Raw genomic sequence first — 15711 nt, 5'->3', positions numbered from 1 at the left:
GAACAGATTCGTCTTCTGACTCGCCCTACGAATGTGAGCGAATGTGAGCGTGTCACTCTGCATATTCTTACATTAGACTTGCGTAACACCGCCGGGTGAGGGAATCTTGACAGTCACAGTAAACAAGTCTCATCTCGCTAAACCAAGGTAGCGTATGTCGCTCAGCTTCTGTCACTCAGGACTACAAACAAGCCAGCGAGTAAACAAAGCAAAGCGAAGAAGAGCGAAGAAGAGCGAAGCCGGGCTCCGGGGCTGCTGATAGACGACGAAGTTGCGGCAGATTCAGTGAAGTGCAGGAAGACACAGGACTGTCACAGCGAAGTGCAGACTTATCGCATGTACTGCGCGAGCAGTACACTCTGGACAATCTGGACACTGGCCCCGACGTGTTGGTAAAAAATGCCTCTTACCTCTGGCCAGACCGGATTGGTCCATGTACGTGTACACCAGTCGGGGATGGGCCGGCTGCGATCATCACTCAGCTTGCTCCAGACCTGATGAAAGAAAAATGAGATATTGTTAAATTATATATTGTCTAATCGGCATCCATGCATATGCATATATTTTCAGTTAACTTTCCATTTAATGCAGTCTGGAGACCACAAGGGGGCGATATAAAAACTGCAGGTCTTGTACCATGATCACCTGTGGACTCGATATTTTGATTTTATATGCAATGATGAGTCCCACCTGGTAAATTATACGGCTGTCCAAGCACCACCTTTGTACAAACCACTTAAAACAGAATAATCCTGGAGGAGTCACAGCAGAAACAATATTCTCCTCCTCGGTTAGCCACCTGTCACCTGACCTCTGACCCAAGTTCCACCGCACCAGTCTTGACCCCTCATTCGTGCACGCATCCGTGGAGCCACAGCTGTTACATTGGGGACATCTGAGCTAAGAACCCCCCACCCCCACCCCCTGCTTTTAATAGGAAGGCAGAAGTTCAGCACGGAAACAGGCGTCTTCATTAACACATCAACCTCTCTGGCACAAAAAGAACAGAGTCCAAATTGTGCTCGTCTCACGTCTCCGGAAGAGGTGGGTCGCTGCGACTCAAACTCAGAAAGTGTCAAATAAAGAAAAACTGCGTTTCATTTCACTGCTGAACTAGCGTTGGATGATAACACAATACATCTGTTCCACGTTCTCTCCCGTCCGACTTCCATAAATCACCTGAAAATCACGTAGCCATTGTTAATTTCTCCCTCTCTTCCAATCGCCCTCTCAGAAGCACATTTAGTCAATCAAGACGTATTGTTTGCCAAATGAGCAAAGAGTCGATGATGGTATTTTAATTCAGACAATAACGCCGCCTCCTCAGCCTAATGAGAAGCAGATTTCATTTGCTTTAAGTGCTCCGTCCATTTGCGGCTATTAATGAAAGTTACCACCACTCGAGAACTTACGTGATCACCTTCAGAAGGAGCTGACAGACAGGACCACAGCACGCTCATCTTCCTTCTGAGTCGTTGGAGTGGCCAAGTGCCTTTTCATGTCTTCTACGCTGGGTTCGCACAAAGGCCACCATCGAATTCCGAGTTAAAAAACCGTGCAGGTATAACGAAGATATTCTGAGAATCCCCGTCAATGGACCAGGTTCTCGGTACTCAACCTCTTCAGAGGTTATTGAAGGGATTGTCTGCTCAAGAACGGCCTTATACAACCAAGAAGCCTCCAAGTGTCCAAGAATAACAACATATTGTGGCATGCACCGCAGGAGGAAAACCCTCTTCACCTCACCGCCATTGTATTTGCGATGGTTTAGTCTTGGGAAAAAGTTGCATTGGCTGCTAAAATAAGACGGGTACAATTTGAAAAAGCAAAGGGGGAAAAGTACTGCGCACAAGGACCTCAAATTACACGACCTGATTCACGTTGCTCGTACACGTTCGTTTTAAAGCATTCTGTTCGTACCCACCTTTCTTTTATTGTTTTGTAAAAATCGTTTTTGTAGAGCTCTATAAAAAGCTCTGCTGCAAAATGAGCCTGGCCTAAATGAAAAACAAATATTGAGATAATCCGTGAGATGCTGAAGAATCATCTCTTCCGACAAATGCGCCGAGTGCTAATCTCGTTTGCAAGCATCCAAACATAACCAGACCCCAGATCCAGAGAAGATTTGGCAAATCTTGCCCCCGCCCGTGCACATGTGACCGTCGTGCACATCTTACACGGGATCTGGGATCCTCAGCAAGCGAGATGCATGTTGGCCAGAGCGTTTCCAGGAACCGCTGCCCTTTTCAAGTACGCTCCAGTGTCAAGTTCAGCCATTATCACCCAGGCAACAATGTAAGACCGGAGCGAAATTGGCCCGTAGTCCATTTCAGACGCTCATGAGTGCATTGTAGCAGCTTTTAGTGGTGGGGTCGACAAAGTCTTCAGCGGTTCCCTGCTACAGTAGCTCTCCTGTTGTTTCCAGTGTTAGAAAATATGTGACTATTGGACTACTGTTTTGTAGGTCCAGACCCCTGCAGAGCGGCAACGTTTTTGGAGACGCTCTGAACATACTTCCTGCCTCACCAATGTGTCACACGGTGCACACAGTGAAATGTGTCCTCTGCATTTAACCCATCACCCTTGGTGAGCAGTGGGCAGCCATGACAGGCGCCCGGGGAGCAGTGTGTGGGGACGGTGCTTTGCTCAGTGGCACCTTGGCGGATCGGGATTTGAACTGGCAACCTTCTGGTTATGGGGCCGCTTCCTTAACCGCTAGGCCACCACTGTCCCTAACGGGGAGCAATGTGTGGGGACGGTGCTTTGCTCAGTGGCACCTTGGCAGATTGGGGTTCGAACTGGCAACCTTCTGGTTATGGGGCCGCTTCCTTAACCGCTAGGCCACCGCTGCCCCGTTGAAAGTGTAAAATATTCCTGACAACCAGCAGGGCTGCTCAGACACAAGCCTCTTCTGGAGAACATCCCACAGCTTCGGTGCATGTTGTGTTTTATCAAGTCGTGCACAGACAGCGTGTGGGCGTCTGCGCCTCTTGTATGAAAGTGGAAATGGCATGGGGTGGTTTTTGAAATGCGGACCTGACATCAAGTTATATTGCTACGGAATACCAGGCCAGATCACAATAAAGAGCCGTCCAGTGGAAACGAGGCGAGCTGAAAGAGCCAAGCAAACAAAGGGAATACAAATTACACCTTTCGAGAAGATGTTCCTCGTCTTGACAACCAGGAACACACATCAAACCCTGGCTTCCAGATGAAAGTGACTCACAGGAAATCAGGAATTAAGAGTATGGGCTGGTCCTGGTGCGGGACATGCGAAACCATGACAACAGACTGCGGTCGCAGCCAGGAAGCGATTTTGGATGCATCAGACGTGGTTTATGTTATGCGTGCTGGAGATTGAATAACATTTAGCACGGGCGTCGGCCCGTGACTAATGATTCAGACACTTTCATTTTCACAAGACAGAGACTGACTGTTCCACGTCTCTTCCTCGGAAGAATAAACCAGGACAAACGTATGAATGGGATTACAGTTGGTAGCAGACTGATAACGTTCCAACGTTCTTGTAATTACATGTTCTTTGCATTGTGAAATATAAAAAAAACATCTGGAATATGTAGAATTTGATGGGAATCTATAGGCAGAAACTGGATCGTTCTTATTAGTGTATAATTGAACGTGTGTTTTATTGTATGGGAAATGTATGGGCAGTCGACCCGTATATATTTAGCAGTCCAGAAGGAGTTTTTTTTTTTTTTTTAAATCCGACCTCTTCTACCATCTTCATTCCTGGAGGGTTACCCATCCAATGAACTGAGGTGTTTTGGAATAGTTTCATGCTCATTTTGAATGTTCTATTGACCCCAATAACACAATGCATGCAATATATGTCGTTCTTTATGTAGATGCACAGGATATTATTTTTAAAAACTGTATTTTTTAAAAGTAAAACCTGATTTAGTAACCATGTTGAGTTCATATCTCTGGATGTGATACCGAATGGAAACCATGACCGAGCCATTACCGAGATGTGGGCTTGGTGAACTGCTGCAAGCAACAAGCTTCCCATCACACAGCCTGCGATTAATGATCCCTTAATCAATACATTTCAAACGTGGCACATTGGGAATCAGCCAGCAGCAGCACCTTGATTTTTATTTCCATTGAGTCAGGCTGCCTGTTAATCGGCTCCCAGCATGCACTCTGCCCGGGAGCCGGGTCGCCGTGCCGGTAAGTGCGTGTTTACCGAGCCGCTCCAAATCTGAACTCGGGTCACGGGAGAAGCCGGCCGGTGCCGAACCTCAGATTGGTTCCCGGCGAGGAACAGGCACTTAGGTTCTTCGGCGCACTCTTCAATTTACTCTGCAGCCCAGGGTGTAATGGGAAACCCGCGGGCAGCAGCACTCCATCGCCCGTCCCCGGCTGCGAGCGGACAAAGCCGGGGGCCGAAGAGCAAGGGCCAACACACGTTTCCCACGTGTGCGCCAGGCAGGCGTCGTGCAGGGAGCCGCACCAAATATTTCCACCTGTTTGTGTCCAGGGCGCAGTAATCATCGCTGAAAGCTTCATTAAATGTCATTTGACAGCGAGTTCTACTCGGCTCAAAAAAAATAAAATAAAATAAAAATAATAAAATCCATCCATAAATAAAAGCTCAGCTGATGGATGGAATAGAAGCAGCTCCTCACCAGAACAGCATAAAAAAAACAAAAAAAAAAACCTAAAGAATGATTTCAATTATGACCCCACAAGCAGCACTGATAAAACACGACTATTTAATATTTGCACAAAACAGCCTACGCTGGTGACAGCATAATAGTTCTCGATCGATCTACTTTATTCCTCCCTTGCAGTCTGCCCTCACATTCATTATTGAAATCGTCTCTCATATTCTTCATTTCCCATAAGCACTTTTCACAGCGGCCTGCGAACCGGCGGCACTCAAACCTCTGGAGTGGCAGCGTGTAACGACCACTAATGACGGGTTCCCACGGCGAGGATATTTCAGCGCCAGGAAAAAAAAAAAAAGTTTTTTTTAAAGTTTTTTTTTTTTCATGCTGTTGTTTTGCTTTCTGCCTCTTTTATTTAAAAAATAAATAAATAAATAAATATACGGATCTGAGCCGTGCTCCCTGGACAGTGTGGAAAACTGCATTCATGAAAGGGCATTAGAATGGGAAAAATCACCCCAAATTACACAGTACCAGAGAGAACAAAGAAATAGAAGAGATAGAAGGGAAGAGCCACTATCGAGCCCCTACTTGAAACTCGAGGAGGAAATGGGAGAATTACGGAACTCCCAGCTGGAACGGATGAGCAAGAGCACGGATGAGAAACTCGCATGAGAAACTTGACAACCTGATGGATCTCCGGGGGCTTCCGGCCATCCACGGCTGCCCCTCATCAGCGAACGCAGGAGCTGAATTGTGCCAAGCCATTTTATTTTTAAGAGACGTTACTTTATTCAACTTTTTATTGGAGCCAGAACAGCGGACACGCTTTACACTGGACTGGTATTTAATGAACTTTCTCAAAATTCCACTGAACGAGTGCATCCAGGCCACTTTCAGAATCACCAAAATACTAATTCCTGAATCAATGACCAGATGTCTGCAATGTTAAGACCAAAGTTCATGCAACAGGCCAGAAAAGAGAATAACAAGACCAGGTTGGTAGTAGCCTAGTGGGTAACACATTCGCCTGTGAACCAGAAAACCCAGGTTCAAACCCTACTTACTACCATCGTGTCCCTGAGCAAGACACTTAACCCTGAGTGTCTCCAGGGAGGGACTGTCCCTGTAACTACTGACTGTAAGTCGGTCTGGATAAATGCATCTGATAAATGCCATAAATGTAAATTTAATTTTAATGCCCATTTGCTTTGTAAATATTGTAAATGCTATTGATCATATTCTGAATTTAGTTGAGCAGGCAATCGAGAGGAACCACTGCACCTGTACATGCACATTTGTATTCAATAGATTCTATTGTTTTCTGTAATGTTGACAGAGAATGAGAAACAGGGAGAAACCATTGCAGGCCCTGTCTGAGGTTCGTCATCAGACATCAATCATATCATAAAATGTCCCTTTCTTCTTCCTTAATGAGTCGTTACTTACAAGCAGATTGAAAGACTTTTGACGAACTGCATGAGTGATTGTGGGTTGTATTGTACGTTTTCCTTGCCAATGGATGTACGCTCCCACGTGTTCTGTCACTTTTAGGTTGACTTCGTGGGAGGAGTTGAAGCCTACTAGCTCCACCTACCATCTGCCTATTGGTCACCTCCACCTATATAAAGAGACTTCGGATGGTGTTCGGGAGGTCCCCAGGGTCTGCTAGGCCCGCACTCTTTTGGGAGGTCCCCAGGGTCCACGGAGATCTGTTGGGGATCTCATTCATGTTTCTTGTTGCTTTGTGTGATAGAGCTTTTGTTGTTAGCCTGTGTTAGCCTGTTAGCTTTATGTGCCCTTTTCGTTAACGTTTGTGCGTGTTTGAGTTGTCCCCGCTGGACCGTCCCTTCCTTTAGGCTGTACTGATGTAGGTTAGCTGTCCTGAGTCCGCTGTTTTATTGTACCTGTTAGCTGACTGTATATAAAAGCACTGTTTGTACGCTTTGTTTGGTTGCGTGTGTAACAGTGGACGTCCTCCTCTCCACACCCTTGTCGCGTTTCTTAGACCCCTGGACTTAGGAACGTGACGGCCAACTTTAACCATTCAATCGGACTACTGAACCACTGTCCTTGTCCCAGTATACACGCACAGGAGGGGAGTCGATTCACTAACAAGCAATTAATGTAAAGAAGCAGACCCTAACTTCTTGACCCCAGTCAGGTTGGTTCTTAAATTCTTTATTCTATCCTGATCAGCCAATCAGATTAGACCTTTTGTTTCAACAGCCAGAAAATGAAGACATGTAGGACTTGTACACATGTATTTAAGTTCATTATATTATATTTTGAACATTGAATATGTTTCTTATAATTCTTTTCGGTATGTGCATAGTCCTTTTCCTTGTGTAAGTACAAATACTGAAGGCAGCATTGGATTGTGCAAATACCAGACCAATAGTGCAAGAAAGTGCAGAGGCTATGAACCTTGAGATCTTCAAGCTTCCACTGACCAGTAATGAAGCCACTGCATAAGACAAGCATGGTGACAATGAAGCCAAGACATCGCTTAGTAACTTCACACTGCAATCATCAAGCTCCTCTCTCAAACCTCAAAGAGATCGGCTGTGGGACAAATCAGGACAATATACTATCAAGCACATGAAGGATAAAGATGTTTCCTCAGAGTGCACAGAGGGTGTTGATGAAGCCAATGCATAAGACATGCATGGTGACAATGAAGCCAAGACTTCACTTAGTGATTTCACACTGCAATCATCAAGCTTCACTCTTACTTCCAAGGCGTACAAGTGACGAATGGGGCACAATGTACGATCATGTGGATGAAGACTTGTCCTCAGAGTAGTAGGGCACTGAGAATGTTGAACAGGAGGATGCAGGATCCACAGACAGCGAATACGCTATAATAAGCATGATCGAAAATGCGTCTCTTCCTTTCTACCAGGGTCTGGTCCAGAGGCTAGTGGTGGAGTTGCAGAAGGCACAGAACCTGCAACAGTCACAGTTTTTTTCTCCACTCTCAGAAGTTAACAAGATGAAAAAACACGTTTGCCAGTAGGACAAAGAATATAGGATCCTTCAGCTAAAACACAACCACCTCCAATACAAAATAAATGTGCTAAATGAGAAATTATACAACATGGAACAGAAGAACAAGGAGCTCCACAACATGATGGTGAAGAATAATAAGAACAGAGCGAACGCTAAATATCACTGACTTATCTCACAGTCCTTACAGTAGTGGCCAAAAATTTTGAGAATGACACGAATACTGGTTTTCACAAAGTTTGCTGCTTCACCGTTTTCTGCTTTTAGATTATTTTGTCACTTGTTTAATTTACAAGCATTGAAGTTTCAAAAGCATTTATTGACAATTACACCAAGTTTGTGCACAGAGACAATATTTGCAGTGTTGGCCCTTTTATTTCAAGACCTCTGCAATTCCTCCTTGAACTGTCACCTTATCGTGGTGGAGCCCTGATGTTCCTAGGAGCTATGTTGTCTGGTGCACTTGGTGCCCCTAGTAGGGTCTCCCATGACAAATTGGCCCGGTGCAATGAGGATCGGGTGGCAGACCGAGGCCGGAGCTTTGGCGGTCTGATCCGGGGACAAGGACTGTCTATTGGGAAATGGAACAGCTCAGAATACACACCCATTTTGGAGTCGCTGGGACGAGTGCTAGATAGTGCTCCGAATGGGGACGCCATTGTCCTGCTGGACAATGACAGCATGACCTGGAGGGGCGTGATTGGGAGGAACGGCCCGTCAGATCTGAACTGAAAGTGAAAGTGAAGTGATTGTCACACGTGATACACAGCAACACAGTGCACACAGTGAAATTTGTCCTCTGCATTTAACCCATCAATAATAAAATTATTCCTAAAAAATACAACTTGCCTAATAATTCTGCACTCCCTGTATAGTGAGGGTCTGCTGGGAATGTCTGGCAGAAGAACCTGTCAAGGTGGTCTTTAATTCCCACCTCCGGCAGAGTGTCCAGAGAGCAGTTGGGGACATTGAGTCCGAATGGACCTTGTTTCGCTCTGCGATTGTTGAGGCAGCTGTTGCTAACTGTCGCAAGGTGGCCGGTGCAAGTCATGGCGGTAACCCCCGTACCCACTGGTGGACACCACAGGTTAGGGGAGCAGTCAGGGTGAAGAAGGAGGCCTATGGGGCATGGCTGGTCTGTGCGTCTCCAGAAGCAGCAGACAGGTACCGGACAGCCAAGCGGGGTGCAGCATTGGCAGTCGCCAAAGCAACATCTCGGCGTGGGAGGAGTTCGGTGAGGCCATGGAGAAAGACTACCGATCGGCTCCAAAGAGGTTCTGGCAAACCATCCGGCGCCTCAGGAGAGGAAGGCAGCAACTCGCACACACTGTTAACAGTGTGGATGGGGAGCTGCTGACGTCAACTGGGGTTATAGTCAGGCGGTGGAAGGAATACTTTGAGGAGCTCCTCAATCCCACCGATGAAGAATCAGAGCTATGGATGTTGTAGGGCTGTCGTAGTTGACACGTCTCTGCAACATTGTGTGAACATCGTGGGCAGTTCCGGTGGAGTGGCAGACTGGGGTGGTGGTCGTCGTTTTTAAGAAGTGGGACCAAAGGGTGGAAAAGGTCTACTCCAAGGTATTGGAGAGGAGGATCCGATTGATAGTTGAATCTCAGATTGAGGAGGAGCAATGTTGTTTTAGTGCTGGCCGTGGAACTGTGGACCATCTCTTTACCCATGCTAGGGTGATGGAGGGGGCATGGGAGTTTGCCCAACCAATCCACATGTGTTTTTTGACCGTGTCCCCAGGGGCACCCTATGGGGGGCACTCCAGGAGTATGGGGTGGATGGCCTTTTGTTAAGGGCCATTCAGTCCCTGTACCTGAGGAGCGTGAGCTTGGTCCGCATAGCTGTTGGACCTCTTCCCGGTGAGGGTTGGACTCCGCCAGGGCTGCCCTTCAACGGTTCTGTTCATAACCTATATGGACAGAATTTCTAGGCACAGCCGTGGTGTAGAGTTTGGTCTCGTCTCTGCTTTTTGCAGATGATGTGGTCCTCCTAGCTTCATCAGTCTCTGACCTTCAGCTCTTGCTGGGTAGGTTCACAGCCGAGTGTAAAGCGGCTGGGATGAGGATCAGCACCTCCAAATCGTATATCAGGGTCTTGTTCACGAGTGAGGGAAGAATGGAGCAGGAGATCGACAGGCGGATTGGGGCTGAACCGATCTGTCGTGGTGAGGGAGCTGAGCCAGAAAGCAAGGCTCTCGATTTACCGGTCTATCTACGTCCCAATCCTCACCTATAGTCATGAGCTTTGGGTAATGAGAGATAGAACGAGATCGCGGATACAAGCGACCGAAATGAAGTTCCTCTGTAGGGTGGCCGGGCACAGCCTTAGAGATAGGTTGAGGAGTTCGGACATTCGGGAGGGACTCAGAGTAGAACTGCTGCTCCTCCTCATCAAAAGGAGCCAGTTGAGGGCCCCCGGGTCGACCCAGGACATGCTGGAGAAATTATATCTCCAGTCTTGTCTGGGAACGCCTTGAGGTCCTGCCGGAGGAGCTGGTGGAGGTGGCTGGGGAGAGGGCTGTCTGCGATTTCCTACTTGGGATGCTGCCCCCGCGACCCGGACCCAGATAAGCGGAGGAAGACGACGAGGACCTCTGCAATTCGCATTTAGTTCTCACCTTGGCCTTATGGCACGATGCTTCATCATGCTGGAAAATGCATTGTTCTTCACCAAACTGGTCTTGGATGGTCGGGAGATGTTGCTGTCAGGTGATGTTTTGGTACTTCCTTTATTTATGGCTGTGTTCTCAGGCAAAATTGTGAGTGAGTCCTTTCCCTTTTTCCACAACAACCAAATGTATGGGCTCAATGGGCTTTGACAGGCCCTACAGTTGACACCCCCCACACTCCTGGAGAGAGAAAAATGAAAGGAAGAAACCTTGGGAAGGAGTAATACAGAGAGGGCCGCACTTCCAGGGTAGTTTTTATGCAACACAATGATGACTGCACAAGTTTCCTTGCAGGTAACCATGGTTAACAGAGAAAGAACAAAGCATCCCCCTCCTTTTACAGCATCCGGTCAGTTATTCTAACTCAATCAGCATGACAGAATCTCGTACCTTGTGCTCTTCACTCACTCTTACCTGCGTTCATGAGAAATGAAAATGAGATGATCTCAGCAGGTCCTTTTATGGCAGGGCTGACATGCAGGGAATATGTTCTTTTTAGCATCTTTTTAGAAGTTCATTTTCATGGCAAAGAGGGACTTTGCAATTCATGTGATCTCTCTTCATAACATTCTGGCGTATATGCAAATTGCCATAATAAAAACAGAAATAGCAAACCAGTATTTGTCTCATTCTCAACTTTTGGCCACGACTGAATACATACAATCTGTGTCAGACTTATTAAACTGTCTATCGGTTAACAAAAAAAAATAAGAAGTTAAACCCCATCAATGTGTGCAAATCATTGCTCATTTGTAGTGGTCTCTTAAACTATTTATAAATACAAACATGTATATTAATAAATTAGCTATCAATTACATTTCTCCACTGCATTTCTGCCCATGTGGTCTAAGCTAGTACAACAGCAGTGGATAATAGAAGGTCTTCACCTAATATGCATAGTTTCTTGGTTTTAGCTCATAAAAAGCCTCCAGGGCATTAGCTCGTGAAGGCTTTCCGCACCATGTCTGGAGATGGCCTGAATTCCCCCTCGCCAATGCCTGAAGACCAATTTGGTCAAACCAATTTGGATGGATTGATTTATTGGCGTCCTCCAGTGAGCTCTTCCCAGCATTGTGGCTAGGCGTTTCATCCCTCTTCCCACTGCACTCAGCCCAACCCCAGTTCTTCAGCAATGTCTGCAACTGCGCCCCCATGACCAGATCCTGACAAAATATTTAGTAGCGAGAACCCATGACGTCACGACCAGTGGGCAGGGTGATCGGTAGCTTTAGAAGAGAAGGCAGAGAGACAGGGCCAGTAATGTGGAGCGCTGAAGAAATTAAAGCTCTTCTAGCTATATGAACATTGAACATTCACAGAAATTCAACAACAATTAGTACTAAGAACTTTAAGTTGCAGGCTTCACACACGGTTTGGTGGCCTGGGTCAGTGGTGGCCTGGTGGTTAAGGAAGCGGCCCCGTAATCAGAAGGTTGTCGGTTTGAATCCCGGTCCGCCAAGGTGCCACTGAGGTCCTCTTGATGAAGGTACCGTCGCCACACACTGCTTCCCGGGCGCCTGTCATGGTGCCCGCTGCTCACCAAGGGCGATGTTAAATGCAGAGGACACATTTCCCTGTGTGACCGTGTGCTGTGCTGCAGTGTTTCACAATGACGATCACTTCACTTTCACAAGTAGCAACTCAGATTCATCCACAGACCAAAATATTTTTTTTCTTAGCACGTAGCCTAGGTTGGGTCCATGCAGTACATGCAGGAGTAGCTCGACAAATGATTTCATTATCTGGATGTTTTAGTCCAACTTTAGTTTAGAAGTTCCAATTTCAGTTACATGTACATGTTATGTTTCTTCACTAATGATCTTTACTGCCATCTGCAGGATGGTAAAGTCCAGGCATCTGTTCCAATGCGAAAGTGAAACTGGCCCAGTGACACGGATCCATTTCATGAGCCTTGCGACAACAGTCCACCAAGTTTCATGGGAATCGAGTCAGTAGCTTTTATGTAATTCTTCACACCACCACCAGGTAATAAGCTTGGGCCCATCTGTCGTGCCTGAAAATTGCAAATCTGTGATAAAACGCTGTGAAAACATGGCACAACATCCAGCTCCACTCATCCTGCCGAACATCACTGATGTCTGGAGGTGTAACCTTGGATGTTCTCACAGCGATTCATGTGAGGTTGACTGGAATTCCAATCCCTGCTCCTCTCAGGAAGTGCAGCAAGTCCCGTGATAATTACAGGCCTGTGACGCGCGTTGGGATTCCTGCATGTTAAAAGCAGGGTGTTAGTGGCCTAGTGGGTAACACACTCGCCTATGAACCAGAAGACCCAGGTTCAAACCCCACTTACTACCATCGTGTCCCCGAGCAAGACACTTAACCCTGAGTGTCTCCAGGGGGGGACTGTCCCTGTAACTACTGACTGTAAATCGCTCTGTATAAGGGCGTCTGGTAAATGCTGTAGATGTAAATGTAAATAAAAGGGGGGCTATTAAGGCCGGTTAATTACGGAATTATCGCAGACAGTTCATAAGAAACTGCACCGTGCACGGCCATGCAAAATCGATTGCGAAGCGAAAAAGAACATTTTTCATGCAGAGGTGCAGCTTGCTTTTTTTATTCTCTCGGGGGGCTGGCATGCCTTGTGATGTTTATTGACAGGCGCCACTGCTCTTCCACGCGATATCCCACACAACCCGGGGGTAAAGCGAGGAGGCCGCCACTCAGGAGCAAGGCCACCAGTCTGAGGATGGAATAGACCGGTGGACCCCCTCAGATGAAACAAGGCTTATCTGACAGTGTCGACACGTCCACACTGCGATGGGGAGATAGCAGATCAGCGCGGATCCCAGGCCATTCGTCTTGCATCTGGACAGGAGCCGGAACTGTGAGGCGGGACAGACAGCCAACCGCGGCGCCATCGATTCCAGCGCTGTTCGCCAGAGCTGAATTACTAACACCAAAATGACCTGGAATGTGGACTTGAAAATGAATTCATTCCTGCTTTGTCCCCAGAAAGCTTCCAGCTCTGTCTTTCACCGCGTATGGAAGGACTGGGACGGTACATCTAATTACTTGCTGCTGTGTGCATTTCCACCGCCATCTTCCTTTATGGGTTTCATGTGTGTATGCGTTTATAAGCAGGGACTCGCGGGTGCTACAGTCTTTTAATAAAACACCTTTTACTGATCGTTATTAGCCAAAAATAATATTATTTACAGGCCGCTGGTTTTGAGCAGGCACGGTGACCGTGACCCCCTGATGGCACCGACGGGCGGCTTTTCTTCAGACAATAACTCAGGTGTCACTCAATTTGGCGATGAGAGGAGGAAGGAATGAAATCGTCCCTGCGGATGGGGGCCTGGTGACTCGGTTTATGATGAAAATATGTAACATGTTGTCCCACTTACATTCCAGGCGCCGACACGCAGGGGGGAAATATGACAACAATATGACAAGAGTTGTCCTAAAAACAACCAGACAAATGTATAAATGGATCTCACAGAATGCAGAGTCTGTTCATGCAAATGTATGAAATTTCTCTCTTCTGTCTAGCACCTTCTGCCACGACCACCGGAATATCGATTCCTTTACGGCCTTCAGATCCCAAAACTTTCCAAACTTGCTTATTCTGTTTGAACTGGGCACTGCTGCACTTTTCACTCATTTCAGTAGTTTTGATGTTTTCGTGTAATGTGTTAACTTTATTTCAGCTTGTTACGATCTGCCTATTTCTTCTGTGTAATGTGTTCTTGAATGCACTGAAAGGTGCCGATAAATAAAACGTGTCAATCATCATCATCATCATCATCATAAGAATGAATCTAGGGTGGTAGTAGCCTAGTGGGTAACACACTCGCCTATGAACCAGAAGACCTGGGTTCGAATCCCATTGTGTCCCTGAGCAAGACACTTAACCCTAAATTGCTCCAGGGAGACTGTCCCTGTAACTACTGATTGTAAGTCGCTCTGGATAAGGGCGTCTGATAAATGCTGTAAATGTAATGTAATGATGTAATGGAATCTGAAGAATAAAGTGGTTGAGTTATGATGCGCTCTTACCGCAATTTGGATTTTCAGAATATCTTCAAATTGCTGATTGCTCTTTAGTTGTCAATCCCCACCATTAATTCATTACGTCCAGTTTTCAGTTAGGGGCACAGGTGGTGTAGCGGTTACGGAAGCGGCCCCGTAATCAGAAGGTTGCCGGTTCGAATCCCGATCCGCTGAGCAAAACACCGTCCCCACACACTGCTCCCCGGGCGCCTGTCATGGTGCCCACTGCTCACTCAGGGTGATGGGTTAAATGCAGAGGACAAATTTCACTGTGTGCACCGTGTGCTGTGCTGCTGTGTACCACATGTGACAATCACTTCGCTTTCACTTATGTCCACAGCCTTGTCGCGTTTCTTAGACCCCAGGACAGGAAACAAAACTGACAGAAACACCAGCACCAGCGTTATTTCAATTCCAGAACTTCTGACATTCCCTTTCATAATAAATGTGCCCGCTGGTCGCCCGCATCTGTTCAGCGAAGTGAGACCCCCGGTCAGGGGCAACCCCGCAATGTTCTTCCACCAGAGACAGGGCTGCACCCAAAATGGCCCTTTTAGCTGAAGTTATTATCCTCATATGTCACTGTCATGGCAACCATGCGCCTTCTCCACATCCGGACGGCGTCCTGGATCCCTCTCCTCCTGCTGTTGACTGCACACCTAATAAAGTATGCATGCTTCTCGTCGGAAACCTAACGTGCCGTATTTGTCGAGCCGCGGCTCAGGAAATTGACACAATACCTCACCACACGCTCCAAGCCGCGCTCGCATTAATTATTGACTATTATTGCCATCTTATGTCGGGAAACAAATTGCATTAGAGCAGCTCCCTGAACGAGCAGGGGAACTTTGAGCGAGCACCCTGAAACATCTGAACACGGCCTCACTGCACTGTGCGCAAGGACGTCTTCTCGCCTGACCAGACGTCCCGTTTCCCGCATTTACCGCTCGCCACACAAAAGCAGAGCTGGTGATATCGCGTCGACAGAGAACGGAACATGTTCTTCCAGCACGGTGTGGGTTGCTGGATGGGGATTGGTGGGGGTCTGTTGGGATGACGGTCAGCACTTCCATATCGTTTCTGTTCTAACTGGGGTTCTGTGAGATTTTGGCTTCTCTGGTCATTTGTCCCACATCCTCACACACGGACGCTCTACATGTCCTGCACTTGGTCTGATTCCGTCTGGTCACCCTAATCGCCCAAACATGGTTGTAGAACAAAAGGGTCAAAGGTCAGCAAAGATGGCGAAGGGTGCACATCCAAACTGGGTCCGTTCTGTTCTTTTATGTTTGCAGAGTGTCATACCAATGTGCTGTGATACAAATATACATTTTTTTTTTACAAATCCCAATACATAGTGATCATTTTTGG

General features: G+C 47.0%; 1 protein-coding gene across 5 annotated transcripts in view; it reads right to left on the bottom strand.

Annotated features, from left to right (window-relative positions):
• Positions 1–15711, bottom strand: part of enox2 (ecto-NOX disulfide-thiol exchanger 2) — a 180980-nt gene that overhangs the window by 119347 nt on the left and 45922 nt on the right. For all 5 annotated transcript variants that reach the window (XM_028960941.1, XM_028960945.1, XM_028960946.1 and 2 more), the window contains exon 3: positions 411–494. In XM_028960941.1, the coding sequence (XP_028816774.1) occupies positions 411–435 (25 nt within the window). In that variant the 5' untranslated portion in view covers positions 436–494. The remainder of the gene's footprint in view (positions 1–410; positions 495–15711) is intronic.

This window comes from Denticeps clupeoides, chromosome 18, assembly GCF_900700375.1.
Source record: "Denticeps clupeoides chromosome 18, fDenClu1.1, whole genome shotgun sequence".
In the NCBI taxonomy this organism is placed as follows: domain Eukaryota; kingdom Metazoa; phylum Chordata; class Actinopteri; order Clupeiformes; family Denticipitidae; genus Denticeps; species Denticeps clupeoides.
Note: the sequence above shows the minus strand (reverse complement) of the source record. Positions and strands in the feature narration are given on the sequence as shown.